At 41.2% G+C, this 25717-nt stretch overlaps 1 protein-coding gene across 2 annotated transcripts; it reads left to right on the top strand.

Annotated features, from left to right (window-relative positions):
• Positions 1-3920: 3920 nt before the first annotated feature.
• On the top strand, positions 3921-22956 carry LOC124878632 (TNF receptor-associated factor 2-like). Of its 2 annotated transcripts, XM_047382704.1 has the most exons (11): positions 3921-4367; positions 6949-7027; positions 8088-8186; positions 9038-9199; positions 16000-16074; positions 16199-16273; positions 18119-18601; positions 19256-19433; positions 19515-19663; positions 19756-19767; positions 22507-22644. In XM_047382704.1, the coding sequence occupies exons 1-10, from the start codon at positions 4180-4182 to the stop codon at positions 19759-19761; spliced, it is 1494 nt and encodes a 497-aa protein (XP_047238660.1). In that variant the 5' UTR covers positions 3921-4179; the 3' UTR covers positions 19762-19767; positions 22507-22644. The 2 variants fall into 2 exon arrangements, with proteins under 2 accessions (XP_047238660.1, XP_047238658.1); XM_047382702.1 differs by lacking the exon at positions 19756-19767 and having other exon boundaries at positions 3923-4367; positions 22507-22956.
• Positions 22957-25717: the final 2761 nt, after the last annotated feature.

The following is a 25717-nucleotide window of genomic DNA, read 5'->3' on the forward strand; positions in this document are numbered from 1 at the left end:
GTATTGAGTGCATAACTGTACATGATTATTTGAAGGTTGACGTTTTTTGTATTAAAAACACTTTTCTTTTATTGGTCGGATGAAATATGCTAATTTTGTGAGATAGGAATTTTGGGTTTTCATGAGCTGTATGCCAAAATCATCCGTATTAAGACAATAAAAGACCTGAAATATTTCAGTTAGTGTGCAATGAATCTAAAATATATGAATGTTAAATTTTCATCATGACATTATGGAAAATAATGAACTTTATCACAATATGCTAATATTTTGAGAAGGACCTGTACAAAGCAAGCTGGAAGGGAAAGCTTCTGCTCCTCGGACTGTTACACATGGTTTCTAATCCCGTCTTCTCTCAGGTAGGAAGGAGGAAAGCCTCATCGTTGACTGAGGGACATCTGAGCAGAAAACAAATGCTATGCTAATAAAATGTATATATAGGTTTGTTGGGAGTATGATTATTGATTGAATAATCTTGATCAATAATTATAATTACAAATCATAATCTGACAAAATCAATTTCTTAACCATAAATCCTCATTTACGAATCGAGACCAGAGAGGTTTCTGGTGTTGTAATTGTGGCTCAACGCCTCTGACAATTACAACCGTTAACTACTCCGTAATAATTAATAACTATTGCCGGAGATGTCACTGTTTAATCGACCGTTTCTGCCGAAACTTGTGGAACTTGAACCTTATTTTGACTGACACATCACTTTTTGCACACAATGAAACACCAAACGCTCTCTCTTTATCTATGTAAATATTTATTAATTTTCACCTACTCAACATGCAAAATTCTACATACACAGGGGTAAACAACATCTAAATAAGCAAAATCAACAAACGGTAGTGGGTATGTATGGAGTCAACCAGCAGTTTATGGCACAACAGAGGAAAGGAGAGGATATGAAAAGGGGGGTGTGGTGATGACTGGTGGGGGGTTGGAGCGCAGCTTAGAGTGTCTTTTATGATCTTCTGATCATAAAACTTCCCCCCTTTACTCCTGAAACAAAGGATTGATAACTTTTGGCGGCAAGCTAGCACAGTGAGATTGAAGACAAAGGTAAAATGGAGAATTTTACCATGAGGTCGTTTTAACAGTCCAGTTTTGCAACGCACCTGCGTTCAGATAATAAACACAGACAGCTCTGGGGAACACGGCGGATCCCGATATTACATAACACATCAAAGTTTCAACAAGCAAGGTTACATGCACATATTATTCAGAACACATGAGATCCTAACCAGCGATTCTGATCGCTTCTACAACCTCTGACCCTGCCCAGGCCTTGTAATAAAGAAATTAAAAAAAAGAAATGGGTTTTACTTGTGTCGTCTTCTTCCTGAGCGAGGGAATTCGAGCGAGGAAACGTGGGGTTGAGTTAATTGTGCGTCCACAATTAACTTCAGGGGTCTTTGTCCTTCGGTTTTCTTGACAAAAAGGAAAATTATGATCTGACCATCAAAGTCGACTTGAAAATGAAACACGGTAGCGGTTTGTCTCTCCGAAGCTCCGTGTCTCCAGTTACGTGTTAACTCACGTCTTCGATCGGCAAAAGTGAACTCTGCGGCCTTCTTAGTCCACAGACTTCAGTTATGAATAGTTCGTTGTCCAACGAGAGAGAATGAATGAAACTCTTCACAGAGTTCTTCTCTTAAAGTGGCGCTCTTCGATCCCTGGATGTGATTTCCAGCAGAAGGCAGCTTTTCAAACATGAGCGCCTCCTATATAGCATCCTGTGACGTCAGACTGGGGACGCCCAGTCATATCAGTCGCAATGCTCGATGGGATATGTAGGAGCGGGCTGTCCTGGGTACAAAATGGCCGATCCCATTGGAGGGGCACAGTGACGTCCAACAACGGGCAGATAATCCAATACTCAGCAAACAAGTGGTCCAACAGGTTAAATCAAATTCTTCAAACAATCATATTACTGCTTTTCAAACTTTATAATGTCTTAAGTGTTAGAAGAATAAAAAGGAAAAGGAGAAGACAGGATAAAAGGTATTAGAAATTTATAACCATACGCTGTGGTTTGATAAATTTGAGTGGGTCAATTCCAGATTGTAACGGCTCGCCATGTCTGTTAATCATTCATGCCAATACATCAGTGACAACACACCTGCAGATCATCTCCAGGTCTTTCCTTGTGATCACTTCTTTGGAGTGGCTCCAACCTTTATCAATGTTATCCTTTGTTTTTGCATTGTGATAAGGTGTTTCTTTTATCTGGAGGTTTGGGTTTTTAGTTGTTGCCGGTCACCAGCCCACTGGTTCTGTTGCATCAATGGTTAACTGAATTTGTGCTTTTTGTAATGTCTGTTCTCAGTTTCAGTATTTGACTCCTCACTGTCTGGATCAAAACCTCTATGTCCCAAGCAAGGAACTCAAGTTGGTGAGTATGAAGACCATACCCACAAGGTGGACCACAAACATCTGAAAGGTCACGCCAGTGATTTTCATGGTATGGTGCAGGCATTTGAACTAACATTTGAGAAAGGAAAGGCAATTGCTTATGATTTAATAGAGAGCTCTTCAATGTGTGGACTCGGGCATGTGATGGAAGAACATGGTTGGTATGAGCCACCTAAGGACCATGTGTGACTCTCCTGGCCCCTAGGGGACACAGAGTCAGAAAGGAGGGTGGTGTGAATCAGGTTGGATGGCTGTTTTTCCCTCCAGTTTGGACTACTTGCACTGGCTGAGTCCAGCACCTGGTAGTGTTTGTGGTTGTCTTCTGCAGCGGTACTGGGTAGAGCACAACTAAAAAACGGTCTGACCTGCAACACTTCCCAAGGGTCTGTGTTACAAACTTCATACCTGTTCTCTGAGTCTGTCACGTGCTGTAAGTGAGGCTGCTGCTGGGAGTGACTATATGAGGATTTTACTTGAGACGTGGGGATTCTCCCCCTTTTGGGATGCAGTCTTACTGCTCTGACATGCCTTTAGATCCTCCATCTTAGCTTCAGCTCTGCTGCAACTTTCAATGTTGGAAGGGTTAATGGCCATTTCCAAACTATTTGATGCCCATCATTCTGCAAAGAGAAAACATTTGTCAATGAGAAAAACATTTAAGATGATAGTCAATCTTCCCATGAGTAAATGCATGTTAAATATTAGAGATTATGACAGAAGAATTAGAACAAGCAAAAGTATTGGTTGTTTCAACTACAAAACGTTTGGTGCTGTGTCCTATGAACAAATGAGCCAAAAGTGGAGATGCCATGATGCTGTGCAGTCATTTATTCGACCATAAACTCCTGACTACATCAAAATATTCAACAGTGAAATGTGAAGACAGCACTGCAGAAAATCTACAACAGAATGGCTAAAATAGATTTAAGGGACTGCAATGGCCCAGTCAAAGTCCAGACCGTAAGCTCATTGAAATGTGCCAGTAGTACCTTAAGAGAATTGTGCAATGTGAATGTTTGTCAACCTAATTGTATCAAGAAGAGGAATTTCCCCCTTAAGGTTTTGAGAAATGGATAAATTCATCTCGGTTAAAGGCAGTGGCACCCATCAGTACAGATGGGTGTACTTAGTTTTTCATACGTGGCTTTTGCAATGTGGTTTAATTTCTATTTATTAAATAACAAAAGTCAATAATGTGTAATTTGTTTTTGCATAGGCTAGATTTAAATAACTTTAGAACCTGGTAAAGACCAGATCATTTTAATTATATCCTAATTCCTTGAACTGAGAGAGGGACCCTGCTGAAGAAGTATTTTCTGTCAAACCTACCCAACCGAACAGCAGTTCACATTCCCAACATCTAACAATGTTCCACACAACCTGGTACAGGTCATTCCAGAAAGCCCTTACTTTGAAGACTCCGAACTGACACTGTTTCCGAGATGATCACATTGGATGAAGATCCAATCCTTTCAGCCCAGTCCACCGCAGCATGCTTCCTGAGGCTCCGCTCATGATGTTCCTCTCTCGGGCTTGCATCGTCAGCTATCATTGCCATTTCATATAAACGCCTGCTCCTTGCATGTGAGCGGCACACGTCGCTATGGGCTCGTAAACATAAGCAGGTATACACCATTTCAATAAATTTGCCAAAAAGCAATGAGTCACTGCTGGCGGTTATTTCGAAAACTACACCAGACTGTGTTTGTTGTCTTGAACACACCCCGCTGAGCCCCCCGATATTGTTCAAGGGGAATAATGGCTGCACAGGAGCCGTCTCCACCATCTTCTTTGGAAGGCAACAAGCCGGGCTTTCCAAAGAAAATTCTGGCCAACAACCTGGAGGACAAGCATCTGTGCAACTCGTGTCAGAAGATCCTTCGGAGGCCCCTGCAGGCCCAGTGCGGCCACCGCTTCTGCTCGTTCTGTTTTTACAAGCTTGTGAGGTGAGTGTGGGGGCTGCTAGTGTGGGTAGCTAGCTGGAGTGCGTGGAGCCCAGGCTGAGTGCCCACTGCCCACCGCCAGACTCCATTAATCTAATTCACGTTTTTACGCTTCTCCACCGGTTATCACGGGTAGTGCTATATAGGATTAAATAGAATTAGCACAAAGAACGTGGTGTATGGCTAGTTCACGAACACTCATTCAAAAATAAAATCTGGACCTGAGCGATGAGCTGGTTGTGTTTTCGTTGATAAGGCTGCTTTATTAGTGGAAAATGTAAAAAGTTTGGCCCAACATCAATGAAGTGAAAGCATTATCAAGTCGGTTTGTATGCCGAATATACCAGAAGGTTAGACTCTTTTAGTCCATTAATTATATTCCATCAAATCTTTAAATACAACTACAGTGTTTAAAATTTGGCATTTTATGAATGGAGTTTGGGATGTCTATATCTAAATACAGAATACTGTAGTTGCGCTAACAGAACCCAGAAATAATATGTATTGTTTAGAGTTTGATCTTGAAAAAAAGGTGTGTGCAAGAATGAAAATGTATAATCATGTTTATAGCCGGACATAATAAAATAAAATGATTCCACAGCGGTTTCTCTTGTTTGGAGTGACGGAGCATTGAGGGGAATCTCGGTAGTGAGATCACCGGTTTTCTTTTCTGAAAGTGCGCATGTGTAGGATGGAAGTGCACTTTTTATTCTTGATCTTTGGTTTGTTTTCAGTTGCAAAAAGATCAAAAGATATAAAAAGGAAAAACAAACTAACAGCTCATTAGTGTGACCGGATATAGTCTGGATAATATCACAGCTCTGTTATAACAACTATCAGAGCAGAAAAACGGATGAAAGTGCTCATTTGAGTTTTCCCAGGTCATAAAGAAATGTGTGTGTACCAAAAAAATTTAACTACTCCCTCAGAAGTTATTGTTGATTTTCTCTATTTATGGGGTCGAAATTCTGCTATAGTTGTGTATTTTTGTTTGACTTGCAAAAGGATTCAGGACCCTTAAACTTTTTCACCTTTCGCCACATTAAAGCTCAGATAATGTCATGATTTGTGGGTGTTTTTGGGTTCTTCTTCGTCTTCTTCTTCTTATTATTCTTGATAGGTTTTGAATCATGCTTCTGTTTATTATTTTCCTGGTCATGCTTTAGTTTTTGTCTTCTAGTTCATGTTTTGTCAAGTTAGGTTTTTGGATCTGGTTATGTTTTAGTTTCATGTTTTTCTAGTTTCTGTTAGTTTGTATTCAAGAGTCTCTTTTCTGCTCTAGCCTCGTTTTGTTCTCTCCTGTCTGTTTTCAATCATCTTCATTCGGTTCACCTGCACCTAGTATTCAGTCTCCTCGTTTCACCTGGTTCTTGCTCCATATATACACATCTGTTCTGTTCATTCCTCGCGGAAACATCACAATTCATCTGTTTATGCCAAGCCTGTTCTGTCAAGCCTGTTTTGCCTAAGTTTGTCCATACCTGCATCTGCAACTAGCTGTCTGCCTGCAAGTTTCTTTTTGGTTATTAAATCTTTTTTCAACTCACTGCGCCACGTTGCTTCCTGCTTGTCCTGCAATCTGGGGTCCTCCGCCATACCAGCCGTGACAGATAACATTAATTTCGAATTCTTGCCACTGACTTTTAAATGGAATTAGTTATGGACTTTGACTGGACTATCCTAACACATGGATATACTTTGATCTAAACCAGTCCATTGTATCTTTTGTTGTATGTTTAGGGTTGTTGTCCTGCATAAAGTAAACCTCCACCCTAGTTTCAAGTCTTTTGCAGGCCCCTACAGGATTTTATCTACCGTGGATTTGCTCTTTATTTAGATCCATCGTTCTGTCAAATCTCTCCAGATTTCCTGTCCCTCCAGAGGAAAAGTATCCCCACAGCATCATACTGCCACCACCATGCTTACTAGGGGATGGGGTGTTCAGGTGATGTGCAGTGTTAGGTTTCCACCACATAACAGACTTTTTAGGTTAGACAAAGCTTTTTGGTTTCTTCTAATCACAGGACCTTCAGCCACATGTTCCATGTGACCCCTACATGGTTTGCGGCAAACTTTGAACTGGACTAATGATTTTCCTTCAACAACGGCTTTCTTCTTGGCACCAAAGGCCAGATTGTGGAGTTGAGAGAATGCTAAAGCCGCTTCACAGTAACCATGGTTATCTTTGTGGCTTTTATAATTAGATTCAATTACAAATAGGTGGACTCCATTTTCTCAATAGGTAACTACTGAAGGCACTGGATTTTATTTAGGGGTACACTGTTTTAGGATGTTTATTCCTCTCTGTTCCTTCCTTCTTACTTCACAACGTTGTTGGTCTATCACATAGAATCCCAACAAAGTACACTGTAGTTTGTAGCTGTAGCATGACAAATTGTAAAAAGGTTTAAGAGGTATAATGGCATAGTTTAAAAACTTTATATATTATTTATTTCCATACATACAATACAATACATTTTGGTGATCTTCCTGTGAAAACCGTGTAATATATAGACAGTAAATTGTTAAAAACAGATACAATGGTAGAATCCATATCTGTATTTATGTTATTCCCCCCTCAAAGTTCTGGACCACAGAAATGCAGTGCATGCATCAAAGAAGACTTGTTTGAGGAGCCCACATCTATTCTCAAGCAAGGAGGTGTAAGTACATTTTAACCTTACTTTACTTTACTGTAATGTTTCAGACATCAGGGCAACTATTTAGTGGGCCTTACCAGATGCTTGTATTGTGAAGATGGATTACTATCTTAAGAGGGCGATTGTCAGGCTCAGTTCAAGTTCACATCACAAAGCTCAGTCCTCTCACCGGTCTGTGACTGTTGTCACACTAAAAAATACTAAGAACCAGTTGGGGTGCCTCTTTTCTCTCAAGGTAAACTGTTTGGTCTAAATTTATCTTTCAAATATGGTCTCATTTTCTAGAACATTTAGATGCGTTTCGGCTGCAGGCTCTTTTCTAGGAACAAGGTTAGTTTTCTGAGGCAATAATTTACCACTCTCCTACCAGGGCAGGCCTTGTTAATGATGAAGTGCTTTTATTCTGCCTCCTCTCCTCTCACATTAAAAGCAAGTAAAGGAAGTCTGGATTGGAGAAATCCCTTTCAGTTAAACAGTTGCATGATGTTTAGACAGACAATTAAAAATTTATAAAATATAATGGCGGTGACAGACTCATCGCTTATAGTTTTATTCTTGGAACCCGCCCGTCTCCCTCACACACTAACACTCCTTAGCAGACGTTTTTACACAAACATTCTGGTTTTGTGCCCAACAGTGGAAATGCACACAAGAAATATCCTGGCTCAAATAAAAGGTTACCAGGAGCAATAATGAGTTTAAACTAGTGTTGGATCTTCTCCATATTTACTTGGCGGTAAGCAGAATACATGTAGATGTTAAACCCTGAACCTGTCATTGAGAGTCAGCACTGTAACATCCCTAAGTTTTCTGGATTTCTGGGCCAGTGCTCCTCATCACGATCCAGTACCGCCAAGCGTTTAGAGTGCTCTGTAACTGTTGCCAGGATAAAGAGCACCAACTCTATTCCTGTTTTTCTATCTGCATATGTGATGTAGAAATTAGAGCCAAGGGATAAAAGTGAGCTCCCAGCATTCTACCCCTCAGTAAACTGATGCAGAGCTTTTGTAATGCTACACTTACAACTCCACAACAGTGGTAACAACCCTGCTCTCCTATCCAGGCATTCTCAGACAATGCAGCTCGGAGAGAGGTGGAGGCCTTGGCAGCAGTTTGTCTTAATGAAGGATGCACATGGACCGGAACTGTCAAAGAGTTCGAGGTAAAACCCATGGTATTATTTCCCCATGTAGACAATCACATCCTTTGTCCCTCATTAAGGATTCTGACTTATTAATTGATTCAAAAACAAAAATATTCAAGCTACATTATCATGCACTAATTTTTATCAGACCCAGCTAAGAAATAATAATAATAATGTTTCTGTTCATGAGTGATTTAAAACTACCTGATAAATCATGAATGAAGGAGTGTAATTTGGAGTCTACCTCATGTCAATGAATAATTCAGTGTTAAAAGGCACTTTATTTAGCTGCTTACAGCACTGTTAGTGGATTAAAGGCTTTGCTTTAGAAATGCTTCAATCAGTCCTCCATAGATCAATGTTGGACTATTTTCTTTTGATCAGCTCTGATTGTCAGTAAAATACAAAAAAACATCTCTTTTTTTTCCTGTTTGTTCCACCTGTCAAAGCTAAGATCCTCCACCATGTTGGATCCATAAACACATCAACCAAAGGCATAAACTTTGATACACTTTTTAAGTTTATTATAAATCAGATAAAGGTTAGGTAGATATAGTTTGATTCAGAGTTGTTGATAATCTTGATTATGATAATGTTGATAGATCCTTAATTTTCTTGTGGATTAAAAGCTACTACCTCTATCAAGGAAACTGTTGCAGGTTATTTCTCTTTTATGAGTTATGGTCCTTGGAAACACCATCATAACTGGTCAGATTAGAATCAGCAGGTCAGAGCTCAAAGAACAATTGGTAAAAAGTCTGATTGGTGCATCAATTTCATGATCAAAGACACCCAGTTGTAAAGTAAATCATGGAAATTATGACTTTGTAAGAAGCTGTACAAAAACTGCTGATGTTGGTCACCTGCAGGCTAGCCACGAGGGAAGCTGTGACTTCATGATCATCATGTGTCCGTCATGTAAAGAGCTGATGAGAGCCAATGAACAGGAGCGCCACAACGAGAGAGAATGTCCAGAGAGGACGCTGAACTGCAAATACTGCAAGGAACCATTCCTGTTAAAGAACATCAAGGTCAGAATTTTCTCTAGCATATAAACAACTAAACACTGTTCATGTTGTGTTGTTTGTGTGTAGCCTTGCTAGAATTTGCCTAACATGCTCATCCTTAGAAACACTGGGCTGTTAGTTCATGACCCGGGTAATGGGTTAATAGGAAGCTGAAACCATTTCTACACACTGATTATTTTAGTGTCAAAAGACTAAAGTATAAAACACACAACTAAAAAAGATTTCAAAAACTGCATGAAAAGAGAATATAAAATCACAAAATGAAATCAAAGAATTTAAGATTAAGTTCCTGCCAGCGTTGGCTTTGCTCTGGTTGAGATCTGATTGCCTATTTTTTGCAGAATTATCTAAGACTTAGTAGTTTTCCTGAGCAGAGGTAAAAGTAAAATTTAATAGAGATGAGATGAAAAGGTACTGTGTTCCAAATCTTTTCCTACTTACAGTGAAAGCTGTGTGAAAAAGGATGTTTGACACGATGGGACTGTCAGATCACCACTTTTACTGCACTTGTGTAAATTATAATTAGAATCGCAAAAGCTGGAAGAGCAAATCCACTTAAATGTTTAAATACAATATAGAATTAATGACATTTGTTGTATGTATTAAAACACTCGATACTGTAACTAAACAGTTAATCTGTCTGGTGTATTTCACCATTAGTTAAACAATCTACCAATCTGAGCTGAACTTTTCTTCCTCTCAACACCAATGATCAGTTAGAGATTTGAAAGGATTGGGGTACAGTGAGCATTACAGAGGGGGAAATTGTCACAGCACAGAATTTCATCTGCATGTAAATGTGGCGATGATTTTTTTTATTTAAAACAAACAAAAAAAATTTATATAGTAGGTTTAATAGTAGGTTCTGAGATTCTGTAGGAAAATGTCTTAATATCATCAATGAACATTCAAATGAAAAAGTGTCTCATTTAACAGTAAAGGTTTTACCAGCCATAAAGACAACTACACTAACCGGCCACTTTATTAGGTACACCTGTCTAACTGCTCGTTAATGCAAATTTCTAATTAGCCAATCACATGGCAGCAACTCAATGCATTTAGGCATGTAGACATGGTCAAGACGATCTGCTGCAGTTCAAACTGAGCATCAGAATGGGGAAGAAAGGTGATTTAAGTGACTTTGAATGTGGCATGGTTGTTGTTGCCAGACAGGCTGGTCTGAGTATTTCAGAAACTGCTGGTCTACTGGGATTTCATGCACTACCATCTCTAGGGTTTACAGAGAATGGTCCAAAAAAGAGAAAATATCCAGTGAGCGGCAGTTCTGTGGGTGCAAATGCCTTGTTGATGCCAGAGGTCAGAGGAGAATGGCCAGACTGGTTTGAGCTGATAGAAAGGCAACAGTTACTCAAATTACCACTCGTTACAACCAAGGCATGCAGAAGAGCATCTCTGAACGCACAACACGTCGAACGTTGAGGCGGATGGGCTACAGCAGCAGATGACCACACCGTGTGCCACTCCTGTCAGCTAAGAACAGGAAACTGAGGCGACAATTCGCACAGGCTCACCAAAATTGGACAATAGAAGATTGGGAAAACATTGCCTGGTCTGAGGAGTCTCGATTTCTGCTGCAACATTTGGATGGTAGGGTCAGAATTTGGCATCAACAACATGAAAGCATGGATCCATCCTGTCTTGTATCAACGGTTCAGGCTGGTGGTGGTGGTGTAATGGTGTGGGGGATATTTTCTTGGCACACTTTGAGCCCCTTAGTACCAGTTTAGCATCGTGTCAACGCCACAGCCTACCTCAGTATTGTTGCTGACCATGTCCATCCCTTTATGACCACAGTGTACCCATCTTCTGATGGTTACTTCCAGCAGGATAATGCGCCATGTCATAAAGCACGAATCATCTCAGACTGGTTTCTTGATCATGACAATGAGTTCACTGTACTCAAATGACCTCCACAGTCACCAGATCTCAATCCAATAGAGCACCTTTGGGGTGTGGTGGAATGGAAGATTCGCATCATGGATGTGCAGCTGACAAATCTGAAGCATCTGTGTGATGCTATCATGTCAATATGGACCAAACTCTCTGAGGAATGTTTCCAGTACCTTGTTGAATCTATGCCACGAAGGATTAAGGCAGTTCTGAAGGCAAAAGGGGGTTTAACCCGGTACTAGCAAGGTGTACCTAATAAAGTGGCCGGTGAGTGTATGTCGTCAGTGACCAATGACAGGACACACGTCTAGAAGGTCATTTATCCACTGTCTAAAAAGAGATTGGGCCTAAAATAATTTCTTGTGGAATTCCTGTTTCAATTTTCTTTGTATAAAACTTAAATGTAACAATTACAATCCACAGTTCTAGTCACTACAGGTAAACTAAAACCCCATCATGTTGATGGCTTAGATTACATTTGGAGAGTTTTAAAACTAAGATTCAGTGATTGTCTGCATGCAGTGCTTTGTCAGTCAGTCAGTCATTTTCTACCACTTATTCCATAGTGGGTGGTGGGGAAGCTGGTGCCTATCTCCAGCAGTCTACGGGCGTGTGGCGGGTTACACCCTGGAAAGGTCGCCAGTCCATTGCAGTGCAACACACAAACAACCATGCACACACTCATTCATACACCTAAGGGCAATTTAGAGAGACCAATTAACCTGACAGGCATGTCTTTGGACTGTGGGAGGAAGTCGGAGTACCCGGTGAGAACCCACGCATGCACAGGGAGAACATGCAAACTCCATGCAGATTGGGTTTCAATAAAATCTCAGAACTGCTCTGAAACAACTGCCTCCAGGCCTTTTGAAAGAGACATACGGGGTTGGACAATGAAACTGAAACACCTGATTTTAGACCACAAAAATTTATTAGTATGGTGTAGGGCCTCCTTTTGCGGCCAATACACTGTCAATTCGTCTTGGGAATGACATATACAAGTCCTGCACAGTGGTCAGAGGGATTTTAAGCCATTCGTCTTGCAGGATAGTGGCCAGGTCACTACGTGATACTGGTGGAGGAAACGTTTCCTGACTCGCTCCTCCAAAACACCCCAAAGTGGCTCAATAATATTTAGATCTGGTGACTGTGCAGGCCATGGGAGATGTTCAACTTCACTTTCATGTTCATCAAACCAATCTTTCACCAGTCTTGCCATGTGTATTGGTGCATTGTCATCCTGATACACGGCACCGCCTTCAGGATACAATGTTTGAACCATTGGATGCACATGGTCCTCAAGAATGGTTCAGTAGTCCTTGGCAGTGACGCGCCCATCTAGCACAAGTATTGGGCCAAGGGAATGCCATGATATGGAAGCCCAAACCATCACTGATCCACCCCCACGCTTCACTCTGGGCATGCAATAGTCTGGGTGGTACCCTTCTTTGGGGCTCTCCCGGATGTGGGTAAAACAGTAAAAGTGGACTCATCAGAGAACAATACATGTTTCACATTGTCCACAGCCCAAGATTTGTGCTCCTTGCACCATTGAAACCGACATTTAGCATTGGCATGAATGACCAAAGGTTTGGCTATAGCAGCCCGGCCGTGTATATTGACCCTGTGGAGCTCCCGACGGACAGTTCTGGTGGAAACAGGAGAGTTGAGGTGCACATTTAATTCTGTCGTGATTTGGGCAGCCGTGGTTTTATGTTTTTTGGATACAATCCGGGTTAGCATCGAACATCCCTTTCAGACAGATTCTTCTTGCGACCACAGTTAATCCTGTTGGATGTGGTTCGTCCTTCTTGGTGGTATGCTGACATTACCCTGGATACCGTGGCTCTTGATACATCACAAAAACTTGCTGTCTTGGTCACAGATGCGCCAGCAAGACGTGCACCAACAATTTGTCCTCTTTTGAACTCTGGTATGTCACCTATAATGTTGTGTGCATTTCAATATTTTGAGCAAAACTGTGCTCTTACCCTGCTAATTGAACCTTCACACTCTGCTCTTACTGGTGCAATGTATAATCAATGAAGACTGGCTACCAGGCTGGTCCAATTTAGCCATGAAACATCCCACACTAAAATGACAGGTGTTTCAGTTTCATTGTCCAACCCCTGTAGGTCTATAATTGCTAATCTGATTGACATTTCCAGATTTTAAAACATGTTTGTAAAGGAATTTCTAAATTAATTTGGAAATCGGTTAATAGATGTGTAAATTAGAGGAGAATGCGGGTAAACTGGAACACAACTTCACTGACTTGTAATTAATGTGTAATCAAAAATGTCCTCACAGGAAGTGGTATTTAGATTTGATATAATTTCAACTCTACTGATTGGTGGATTTCCCTGATTCTGAAAGAGTTATCCTCTTTATCAGAATTTCCAACATTTCTATTAAATATGTCACCAAAGATTTTATAGCCGGAGAATCGGTAAAGTCATTAAAGGTGTTGTTGGTTTGCGACGAAAAAATCAGACAGAATCCAGGAATTGTAGAGCTCTGACTTTTTTTCTATTCAGTTCTTCAAACATTTCATTCCAGTTCACAGCATGACATACATTCCAACCACAGGAGGGAGAGCTTCTCACTGATCTAACACAGCTGGCGTTTAAAGCATTGGCTCCTACCTGGACTAATTAAGGGGTGGAGTCAACATTTCCATTTCCAGATAGAAAGACATTTGTACTAAACTATATATTCCTAGAAAAATATTTACATAATTACAACTAACAACTTCAAAACTAAAACAAAAACAATCTGGGCCCAATCAAAATCCAGAAAACATCTCCCCTTTCTCTCAAACAATGGATTTTCCCAGTGAGGCTGATTGAAAACACCAGGTCCTTGTCAGCACTGCTCATGGGCGCGCTTCCATGGCAACACAAGACCAGGTGACCTCAAAGAGAAGAGAGAATGATTAAAACAAAATATTAAATAAAGCAAATAACTTCCTCCCAACAAAGCAATAAATTTACCAACTAAATAAAAATATTAGAAGTACAAAACAAACAGCACCTCTTAAGGAGGGGCTAAATCCCTCACACTTCCCTCCCCTTCAGGAGACTCGCTGCGGTTCACAGCGAGACAAAAAGTCTGCGACTGTGTTCTCTTTTCCTGGAATGTAGCCTATCTTAAACCAATAAGGTTGAAGAGACAGAAACCATCGTGTCTTTCATGGCTTCCAACCATTTCAGTGCCCGATGGTCAGTCTCCAGAGTGAACTCTCGCCCCAAAAGATAATATCTAAGAGAGTCAATCGTCCACCACCGAATATCTGGTCTCTCGCGGAAACAACTTCCTACTAATGTAGGCGACCGGTTTCTTCTCTGCTTCTCCCTGCAAAAGAACCCCACCAATTCCCCTGGCAGATGCATCAGTCTGAACGATGAAGGGTAAAGTGAAGTTTGGGCTCTGCACTACAGGTTCTTGACACAGTGCCAGCTTCAAATCCTGGAAGATTCTCTTCTGTGCTTCTCCCCACACAATTTTTGTTTTTGATATTCCAGTGAGGTCAGAAAGTGGAGCGGCTCTAGCAGAAAAGTTCCTGATAAATCGACAATACCAACCTACCAGGCCCAAAAAGGACTTGACTTGCCTCCTGGTTGTTGGTCTTTCTGCTGCCTTGATTGCCTCCACCTTGTCTTCCAGGATATTGCCTAAATATTGTAGCTCCTTCTTTGCCAATGAACATTTCTTGGGATGAATAGTCAGGCCAGCTTGCTTGATGGTCTGCAGCACCCGTCTCAAATGAATTAAATGTTCCTGCCATGAGTTGCTGTAAATGACAATATTGTCAAGGTAAGCTGCAGTAAATGACTCCATACCTGATAGTACCTTATTCATCAGTCTTTGAAATGTGGCGGGTGCGCCATGAAGTCCAAAAGGCATCTTTGTAAGCTGCCATAATCCCTGCGGGGTCCTGAAGGCAGTGACAGGCTTAGCAGCATTTGTTAGAGGAACCTGCCAATATCCCTTGCAAAGATCTAAGGTATTTATATATTTAGCCTGCCCAACACATTCAATGAGATCATCCATTGGTAATGGGTAGGCATCAAAATCTGATTGAGCATTTACCTTTCTAAAGTCAATACAAAAACGGATGCTCCCATCCTTCTTGATTACCAAAACCACCGGGTTGCTCCATTCACTGGTGGATGGTTCAATCACGCCAAGCTTCAACATGACCTCAATTTCCTCACAGGTGTTAAGAACTTGTTCAGTCCCAGAAGTGACCTCTTTGCTGACTCTGGCTTCATATTTATCATCCGTACTTTTTACTAGACTGTTTAAAATGTAAAAGTTTTAGGGCTGAACAATAAAGGAAAGTCATGCCATGGTTGTATTATTGGGAACAATTGCTATGATGATATTTGTAGCAATAAATCTTCATTTCACTCAGTCCAGGCTGTTTTTCAGCTCAGTTCCCAGCACTCTGCGCTCCCATCTTTGGAACTTTAATCCTTGTCATCTTTGGAGATTTATCACAGCAAGACTTCATCCAATTGGCAGAACATCTTGGTGACATGCACCAGTGCAGTTATTACATTGCCAATAGTCCTTTGAACTGCTAATGTTGCACACACTGATATTGCAGCAAAGATATATTTAAGCTATTTTGTGCAGACTTAAAATAGTTTGGTTTTTCTTTTGGCTTCAGATAAAATTTGAATGTGCCATACTTTTCATCTATTGACTATTTGGTCTATTGTTAAACAAGATTTGCTGAAGGCTAATAGGTAAAACCTTAATTTCGAATGTTGAATTTGAAAATAACATACCTCTACAGTCAAAGAAAGTAGAGATGTTGTATTGCAGACAGTTCTGTATGTTTCCTGAAAGAAAATGTTGTGAACTAATGTCTGATATCCTTTTAGGCTCATGATGAAATCTGCCCAAAGTACCCAATGATCTGTGAAGGCTGTGCCAAGAAAAAGATCCCCCGTGAGAAGGTATCTTGGCCATTAAAACTCTCATCCATTTTTGGGTTGGATTAATATCACTCTACACTGAGCTTGGGATCAGACTCTCATTCTTTACCTCACTGGCTTCTTTCATTTTTGTTTTGTTTTGCAGTATGTGGACCATATTAAGTTCTGCAGTAAATTTAAAACACCATGCAGATTTCATGTTGTTGGCTGCAGTACGTCTGTAAGTAGATACTTTTGTCACAAATTGCTATATGATCATGACTGGCTACTGTGATAATTACTGCATCATTAAAGACTGGAAAAAAAGAGGTAATATTTCAGGGATATGATTTTTCCTGCATTAAGCTAAAATGTAACATTTTTGACTATTATGCCAAGTAAATATGCCAAGTCATTGTCATTAACATTTATTAGAGATGATGTTGTCACATGCCTATAAATGTTTTCTAATTATTGAGTATAAAACTTGTGTTCATATAAATGTGTATTGTGACTATACAAAGTGTTCACATGCAGCAGCAGTTTTTGATATAGACAATATGGCTGACTGCCCAAGATGTCTGCAGGGGCCATGTCATGAGTGGCCAAAAATAAAGAAAAGTAAAGGAAACCATTTTGTCATTTAAATGACTTGGGTATTATTTTGATTAATATTCAAGGATAGATTTAAGGGTTATTTACTTCTTTTTAAGGAAACTTGACTATTTGGACTCATTTGATCATCCCTTGTTTAAAATAAAAACTACTGAATGGTCAATCCTGAAGTGGATCATTCAAAGATTTTTAAAGCATAGTTTGAAATTTAAAGTAACCCTGCTTCTAATTGTGGAAACACAAAAAAAACAATTTAATTCCATTTTTAGCAGGACAACCTTAGACTGAGTCAGACATGAAAACTGCTCTACTGTATGTAGACTGATCAGACCTAGACTGTATTATTCTACAAGAATAAAAATGATTAAAAACACAGGTTTGGTCTTTGTAAAACCTATATATAAAGTACAGTATGGAGTCTTGGCCAGGGTGAACAACCGCTGATCACATGTTGACAATAATGTGGGGATTATATGTGTTTAGGTTAACTAACTAATTAACACTAGCATACAGAAAGAGTAAAAATAAACAATGGGCCTCAAAAACTATTTAGAGCAAATCTCATCCATTTTTAATGTATGGTTTAATGTAATGATATTTTTTGAGATCTTTTACCTTGTCAATCCCAGGTTCAACAAAAAGCTTTGAGCCACAATGTTACTGGAAAGGGAGAACAAACATCAGTATTTGGTTTCACATTCATAGCTAAAGAAGACTTTGGGTTTGGGTTCCTTAAAATGAAAGATGTTGAGAAATATGAGGCAACATTTTCATTAGACATACAAAGGAAGCAGAAAATGACAGTTATAAAAAATAAAAGCATGAGGACAACTTTGATTCTGATGGCCGTAGAGAGTTTCTTTTGCTGCTAACCTGCTAAATTTCACTTAGACTTTGACTTTTTACTTAATCGGATGTTAGTCTATATTTTGTCATCAGCTATTTGTGAAAAAGTTCTGATCAAACATGAGCTGCAGCTTCCTTTACTGAACTTTACAGCAGTTTTTTTTTTCCTTTCTCCTCCTGTAAATCCTGATAATACTGATGATAATAGCGTCACTTTGTGTGATGTCGGTCCCTGATGTTCTGCCAGGGTCTCTGCTGGTCTCTGAAGTGTCCATGTGAAATCTGGCAACAAGATGTTACCATTCGGCCCAGTCCTGTGAGATGAACACCACCCCTTTAGTTACAGGAGCAAACACAAAGACGGTTCAGTAGTTAAAGTGGTTTGTATGTGGCTCAACAAATACAGCAAATCCTTGTTGAGGAGGTAATCGGTCAGTCAGGCTAGAAATATGAGTCTTTTTCTATTGAAACTGTCATAAATCACTACTCCTGGTGTCTTACTATGACATTGCTCAATGTTCCGTTTGTGTCAATACTCAGACTACAAAGACTTTCTTACAATCTTTACAGAGATAAACTATTTGTTTTCTTAATGCGTGACTGCTACCCTTTCTTTGTTTCTAAGGTGGAAAAAGAGAAGATCCATGATCACGAGAGGCAGTGTTCATATGAGCATCTCAACCTGCTTCTGCATTTTATCATGGGGATCAAGGTGAGTCTGGAGAGCCTACAACCACAGACCCTAGAGGTGGCCAGCCAGAAGTTGCAGGTGCTCCACCAGTCCCTCAGAGAACTGGAGCTGAAGATGAGCCAGCTTAGTGGTGGTGGCCCAGCTTCCATCCAGGGTGCATGTGCTCTCACCCTGGCCACGTCCTTTACCCCGCTTCCCAGCGCCGTGGGTGCTGCACTGGAGCTGCAACTCCAGAGCGAGAAGACCAAGGTGGCCGAGCTGAGCCGACGTTGCCAGGAGCTAGAGCTGAAAGTGAACACGTTTGAAAACATTGTCTGCGTCCTGAACCGAGAGATGGAGCGCTCCTGCACCACCATGGAGGCTTACAACCGCCAACACAGACTAGACCAGGACAAGATAGAGCTTCTCAACAACAAGGTAAAAATGAGGCCCGAAAGCCTCTTTACCTACTGAATAACATCATACCTAATAATTGAATGTGAGGCAATCTGCTATCAGCATGTTCAGTGAAGCCAGCATTTGTTTCAACTCATTTCTAACATCAGTGTTGCCAAATTCCTCTCTTTCAGCTGCTTCCTCATTAAGGTCCTGAAATTCCACAATCCCTTTAACCTATGCATAATTGCTGACCAAAGATTATTTAAAAATATCTCATTCTCATTCAGATAGGATGATTATCAATTTCATCTTACATACTTCTGATTTAGGACTAGACTTTGACTGAGCCTTTCTAACACATGGTTATGCTTTGATCTCAACTACACCATTGTAGTTCTAGCTGTATGTTTTATGTCTTGGTAAGTTTGCAGTTGTGCAATATTCTTTCCATTTTCAGATGATGGATTGAGATATCATTTTCTAACCTAACCCTGCTTAAAACTTCTCCACAACATTCTCCCTGGCCTGTCTGTTGTGTTCCTTGGTCTTCATGATGCTGTTTGTTCACTAATGTTCTCATTAGCTTCCCCATTCAATGTTGATACCCTTCTGCTGCCTGCTAGGTGCACGTATAGACTAGGGATTGAAAGGATCCAGCTAAAACTGTCTTATTCCTTTGGTGGTTTGCTGCAGGTTCGTCAACTGGAAAGGACAGTAAGCCTGAGGGACCTGTCCATCGTGGAGATGGAGGGGAAGATGAGGGAGATGTCTGCAGCCACCTATGATGGCGTCTTTATCTGGAAAATCTCTGATTTCACCAAGAAGAGGCAGGATGCTGTGGCTGGCCGTGCTCCTGCTATGTTCTCTCCTGGTAAGGATTCCATAAAGAGATGTTCCCAATCTTGCCGGGAATAGCTAAAATCTTTATGCTTAGTTTAATCTTGTTTTCCAGCATTTTATACAAGTAAATACGGCTACAAGATGTGCTTACGAATCTACCTGAATGGTGATGGGACGGGCCGTGGCACACACCTGTCTCTGTTCTTTGTGGTGATGAGAGGACACAGCGACGCGCTCCTTAAGTGGCCTTTCAACCAGAAGGTAAAAGTCATTGCTATCAGTTAAAACATAATGCTGTTATTTTTGAACACAATGAATATAAATTCTAACCAATGGTAGGAATCTCCATTTAGACTTGAACCAGGGTGAGTAGGTCCAGATCACCCTCCTTATCCTGGATCTTTGAAGTTGCTCCTAACCTGGAGTTGATGCACACAGAATGGGCTCCTCAACAGAATGATGATTGAAGTGAACTTAAAGAGTGCTACAACATATGTTCATATCCTCCATATTGTGGAGGTATGTACTTTATGTTTATGCCTTACGTTTATGTCTTGCAAAGACCCTGAGAAGAATATTCCACCTCTTCTAAGGGATCTGATGAAGCTCCATCTGCTTCTCCTCTTCTCCACCTTTCTCTTGCTGTGGTCCCTAGCTCATGCTTTCTTTTAAGAGATATAGGAAACCTTTAGGACTTCTTTAAACCTCCCTGCGTTATGAAATCAAGACATAAATGTAGGCACTGCTGCAAAAACTGAAACTCATTAGCATGATAGTCCCACCACCATGTTTTATTATTACCTACAGTCATGGTAAAAAGAGAGTACATGGTAATAAAATAAATTGCACACTGTCATTATTAAGTAAAAACTACCAAAAGGAAAAGCTGCGGGTGTAAAAACTAAATGAACCCTTGAAGTTTCAGAAGACTTAATGTGGAAAGAAGGAGCCATGTACTGGTAATCAAATTGACTTTATTTAGGGATCACCAGCGGGTGTGAGCACCCCTTTAAAAACGGGATTGAAGAAAAGTAGACAGATGAAGTTTAGATTCTTCAGGCCTCAGTTAGCATTTCTTGGATCTACATCAGGTGTTGGCAGTACATGGCAGTAAAGAGCCAGTCAAATGGCCAAATATATTAATAATAATTAATTAATAATAATTAATTAATAATATATTAGCCACATATTGCACATAAGTAGTCCTTAGTGATTCTTACATTGCACACATTGAAATTCATTATTCAACATATTTTGCAGCTTTATTTAGAAGGGTTGCCAGGAGAAAGCCTCTTCTCTCTAACAACAATATGGCAGCAGGATATATGTTTGTGAAGTTACATCTGAATGAACGACAAGACTTCAGTGATTCACTTATAGTCAGTGATTTTGTCTCAGCGATTACACTTTACAACTTGTGTAAAGTCACTCCGAAGGTTATGGAAAGGCGTAACTGTACTCATACTTGTCGTCTTCTGCTTCATCCGGGACCGGGTCGTGGGGGCAGCAGACTCGGTAGAGACACCCAGACTTCCCTCTCCCCAGACACCTCCTCCAGCTCCTCTGGGGGGAGCCCAAGGCATTCCCACAACAGACCGGCACAGCGTCCCCATTACTGCGGCTGCCGCACTGATCCATCTGTCGGTCTCCCGCTCCATTCTCCCCTCACTCGTGAACAAGACCCCAAGATACTTCAACTCCTCCACTTAAGGAAGGAACTCCCCTCCAACCTGAAGAGGGCAAGCCACCCTTTTCTGGTCAAGAACCATGGCCTCAGACTTGGAGGAGCTGATCTTAATCCCAGCCGCTTCACACTCGGCTGCGAAGCGCCCCAGTGCATGCTGTAGGTCTTGGCTAGAGGGGGTCAGCAGAACCACGTCATCTGCAAAAAGAAGAGATGAAATCCTAGAAATTCTGTCCATAAAAGTTATGAACAGCCAGCCCTGCTGGAGTCCAGCATGCACCGGGAACAGGTCCGACTTAGTGGAGACCAATGCAGACCAAACTCCTGCTCCACTTGTAGAGAGACCGGATGGCCCCGAATAAAGGCCTCACGGTACCAGTCAGCCACCTCAGGAGTCCCACAAACCAACCACAGCCACAGCCGATAGGACTCCTCCTTCAGCTTGACAGTATCCCTTACTGTCGATGTCCACACCGGGTTCAGGGATTTCCGCCGCGACATGCACCTCAGACCTTATGGCCACAGCTACTGGTGGCAGCATTGACAATAGACATTGAGAACATGGTCCACTCGGACTCTATGTCTCCAACCTCCCCTGGAATCTGGTCAAAGCTCTCCCAAAGGTGGGAGTTGAATACATCCCTGGCCGAGGACGTTCCATGTCCTCACCAGCCGACCCTCACTTTGCTCTTGGGCCTGCCAAGTCTGTCCAGCTTTCTCCTCTTCCAGCAGATCCAACTCACCACCAGGTGGTGATCCGTGGACAGCTCAGCCCCTCTCTTCATCCGAGTGTCCAAAACATGCTGCGACTCTCTCATCCACCAGGGTAAACCGTAACACAAGACGGCTGAGTTGGGGGGCAACAAGCGAACCCACCCCAGTTCGCCACCTCTCCCCGCGGCCAACTCCAGAGTAAAAGAGAGTCCAACCTCTCTCGAGGAGATGGGTTCCAGAGCCCACGCAGTGCATAAAGGTGGCCTGACTATTTCTAGTTGATATCTCTCAACCTCTCGCACAAGCTCAGGCTCTTGAGAGATGATGGAACCATGTTGGGAATATATAACCAGTAAGGTAATTCAGCACCATCCCACCAGAGAACTCCACTTATAGTTAAGGGTCTATCCAAAAAGAGTAGATTTTTACCCCGGTAGTCTGATAATAAGCCCCAGAAAGCTACCATGGCTCCTGGAAAGGAATCCTGCAGTATAAATGCACCTTTAGTGGGATTTGCATTAACATTAGTTAAGCCTGATCTGTAAAGAAACCCACCTACATATGTAGTCCGAGTGTCTGCCTCAGTGATGCCCAACCACAGTCTCTCACAATATCTGCTTGCAAACACTGAAACTAAAACTGTGATTCAGCTGCAGTTTCTCTGGTAAAGGTGGTGTTAGGTTTTACTAGTAACATCTGTGTGCAGGTTACGCTCATGCTGCTTGACCAGAACAACAGGGAGCACATAATCGATGCCTTCCGTCCCGACATCTCGTCCTCGTCCTTCCAGAGGCCCGTCAGTGACATGAACATCGCCAGTGGCTGCCCGCTCTTCTGTCCTCTCTCCAAGCTGGACTCTAAAAACTCCTATATACGTGATGACACCATCTTTATAAAGGCCATTGTAGACCTCACTGGGCTCTAGAGCAAACGTAAGAGAAGAAATCCAACTTTGCCTTTTGTTGCAACTAACCTGTTTCATCAGCCGGCCTTGGTATTATCAGTAACTGGCATTCTCTCGGGAGTGTGTCTAAACCTTTGGTTTTGGGATCAGTTGTTGGTGACAATATGCAAGATATCATTGTTTTTTGTTTGTTGGCAATTTAGTTTCTTCACTATCTGTTTTCCCAATAAAAAGGAGCTTTTATGCATTAAAGCTGTGACTATTCACCAAACTGAAACGGGAAGTGAACAGAACTTAAACACAGCAGTTTTATTAACCGAGTCATTCCAGCAGCTGTGCGGTATAATATGTGTGAAACAACACATCTCAACTCAACACAGTGTCATTATCTTGTCATGAACAATTAATAGCTTCTGGTGCAACAGAAGGGGCTCATCGTCAAGTTTAAAGAAAGCTTTCAGGTAGGCACAAAATAAACCTCTAAATACTTCAAGTTCTAACCTAGAAAATGGGAACTTACTAACTGCTAGAAGGACTAACAACATGCAAGTTCTTTAAAATATTCAGCTTCCTAATTGACACTTGTTAAGTCTTCTGTTTTCTTTCCACACATTTGCAGCTAGTTGTTTTCTGGTTCCAAAGTTTTCCCAATGTGTTAACAAGCATGTTGGTGATGAAAAGATTTTTTACAGGAAAAAAATACCTGCTGTTGAGTCGAGCCGAAAGAAGGTGGTCTAATTTAATTAAACCAAGAAGACTGCAGTATATGTTCAGTAGCTTTAGAGTGCAGTAAATGAACTACATTTCATCAGGGTCACGTGATTTGAATCAGTTTGGTGATTGTGAAGGCCGTACAGTACAGAGTTTCTGCAGGACAGCATTAAAATGCTGCTCCAACATAAGGTTAGCTTGATTCATTAAAGCCACCATATCTTTCGGACATGTCAGGTAAAAACATGCATTGTTTTATTTGTTTTTAAAAATCCTGTATGTCTGACTTGAAATATACTGCTACAGCCTTCAAATAACACATTTCTCCTGCTCATCCTGCTTTTATGTGGAGCCAACTGCCTCTTGGTTTTGGTATGACTCGTGGCTCATTCGGCACCTAACACATTTCATCGGTGTTCAAGTTGATGAACCTAGAGAAAATATTGTTCTCCTGCCTCATGAATTCAGCACCTTGCTTCAAAGGTGGTCAAATTAAATGACTAGAAAATATGAGGACAGCACAGAGGAGGTCCTGTGACACAGACAGCCTGGGAGCTGAATCAATGTCAAGGATGAACTGTCAGGGTAAACCTAGACTTATTTGACTAACACACTTAACACAGCAAGCTGTGGTCAAGGAAAGTAGGCCATGCTTTAAGAACTGTCTGCACAAAAGCAACCAAAGTGATTTAAACACCAATAAAGCACCCAGAAGGTCCACCTTGAATATAACATTGGTACACAAGCAGACCAGAGCTTTCATGTCCAGAACAGGAACCAGAGGGCATGAGTTGGGTTTGAAAGTTTGTTCATTACATCCAAAAAGAAACCAGACATTGGAAAGGTGAATGAGTGTAGGCTGGAGTTAAAGCTTATAAAGTACCTGTCCAAGTTATTGTTTTAATCAGACCTCAGAGTTAACAAGATCATAAAATACACAAACCATTTACCTTAAATACAGTTCAAAATAAACTCCATGTTAACCTTTATTAAATTGGAGGATTTTTGTCATTTTTACATATGTTTTGGTATACAAATACAAAAGACCTTGATGCTATCAGATGGCACAGTGCAAGAGGGCATCCACACACGTCGCGTTGTCACTGTCACACTGTGCAGAGACACGTAGTTTCCCTGGTCTGCATGCATGGCAAAATACATCAAATTCGGTCCATTCCTTCTGAGTACTTCACTTGGTGCTTAGCTGTTTGTCAGTGAGTGTATATACTGATACTCTATGGTAAAACTGCAGGCTAGATTGATGCATAAAGTGATTTTATCATCTTAATCTCACCTGGGTCTATTTATATTTGTTTTTTGCTTTTTAAAGAATGCTCTGTATATTTAAACATTATTGATCAGTGACACCACAGAGAGGTAGATTATAGTCTAGAGACAATGCTATAGATCCGGCCAGTCCCGGCTCTTGTGCTCTCTGTTGTTGTATACTGCCTAACGTGGTGGTATCATTATTCTTATTTTATTTTACTCTAATGCCTGTGGGGATAACCGAGAGATGTTCATGTAGCCTTGAGATTAACACAGCTTTGCTCACAGCAGTGTTAGAATGTCTCACCTACATACTATTACATCACACCGATGTGTCCGAATTTGCTGTTTTTATGTTCTTGGGGTATCATTTGTGGCTGTCAGCATGCTTGAATCCCAGGCTTTCTGTCTGCAGTGTTTCAGTTGTTAACATTTCTCTGTTTGTGGTCAGTTTGTGAACATTTATGTTCAAGGACTGAACCTTCACCCCAGTTTCAGGCCTGCTGCCTCTAACAGGTTTTCTTTCAGGATTGTCCTGTGTTTAGCTCCCATCTTTTTTTCTCACCAATTGAGGGGGGGACATCAGTTTGTCAGTAATTCTCACAAAATGTAATCCTCTGCAATTTAAACACTTGGAGAATATAAAGGCACTAGTGTCTGCCTGCAGGGGGACGACTGCCTTCACTGCTTCTGGAAAGAAACTATTTCTGAGCCTATTTGTTTTTGCTGTGATGTTCCTGAATCATTTTCCTGACCAAAGTGGGAAAAACAGTGCATTGCTCGGGTGGATGTGGTCTCTAGCAATGTGTCTGGCTCTTTTCTGGACTTGTGCTGCATAAATCGAGTCCAGATCTGGCAGACAACATCCCACAATCCTCTGTGCTGTCTTCACCACCCATGCTAAGGTCTTTCTCTCCTGTGCCATGCAGCTCCCATACCACACTGTCACATTAAGGCACAGGACGCCTTTAATTGTGGTCCAGTAAAGGTTGGTGAGCAGCTGAGTAGAGTCCAGTTCGTTTCAGCTTCCAGA

The sequence above is a fragment of the Girardinichthys multiradiatus genome, chromosome 12 (assembly GCF_021462225.1).
Source record: "Girardinichthys multiradiatus isolate DD_20200921_A chromosome 12, DD_fGirMul_XY1, whole genome shotgun sequence".
NCBI classification, from domain to species: Eukaryota; Metazoa; Chordata; class Actinopteri; order Cyprinodontiformes; family Goodeidae; genus Girardinichthys; species Girardinichthys multiradiatus.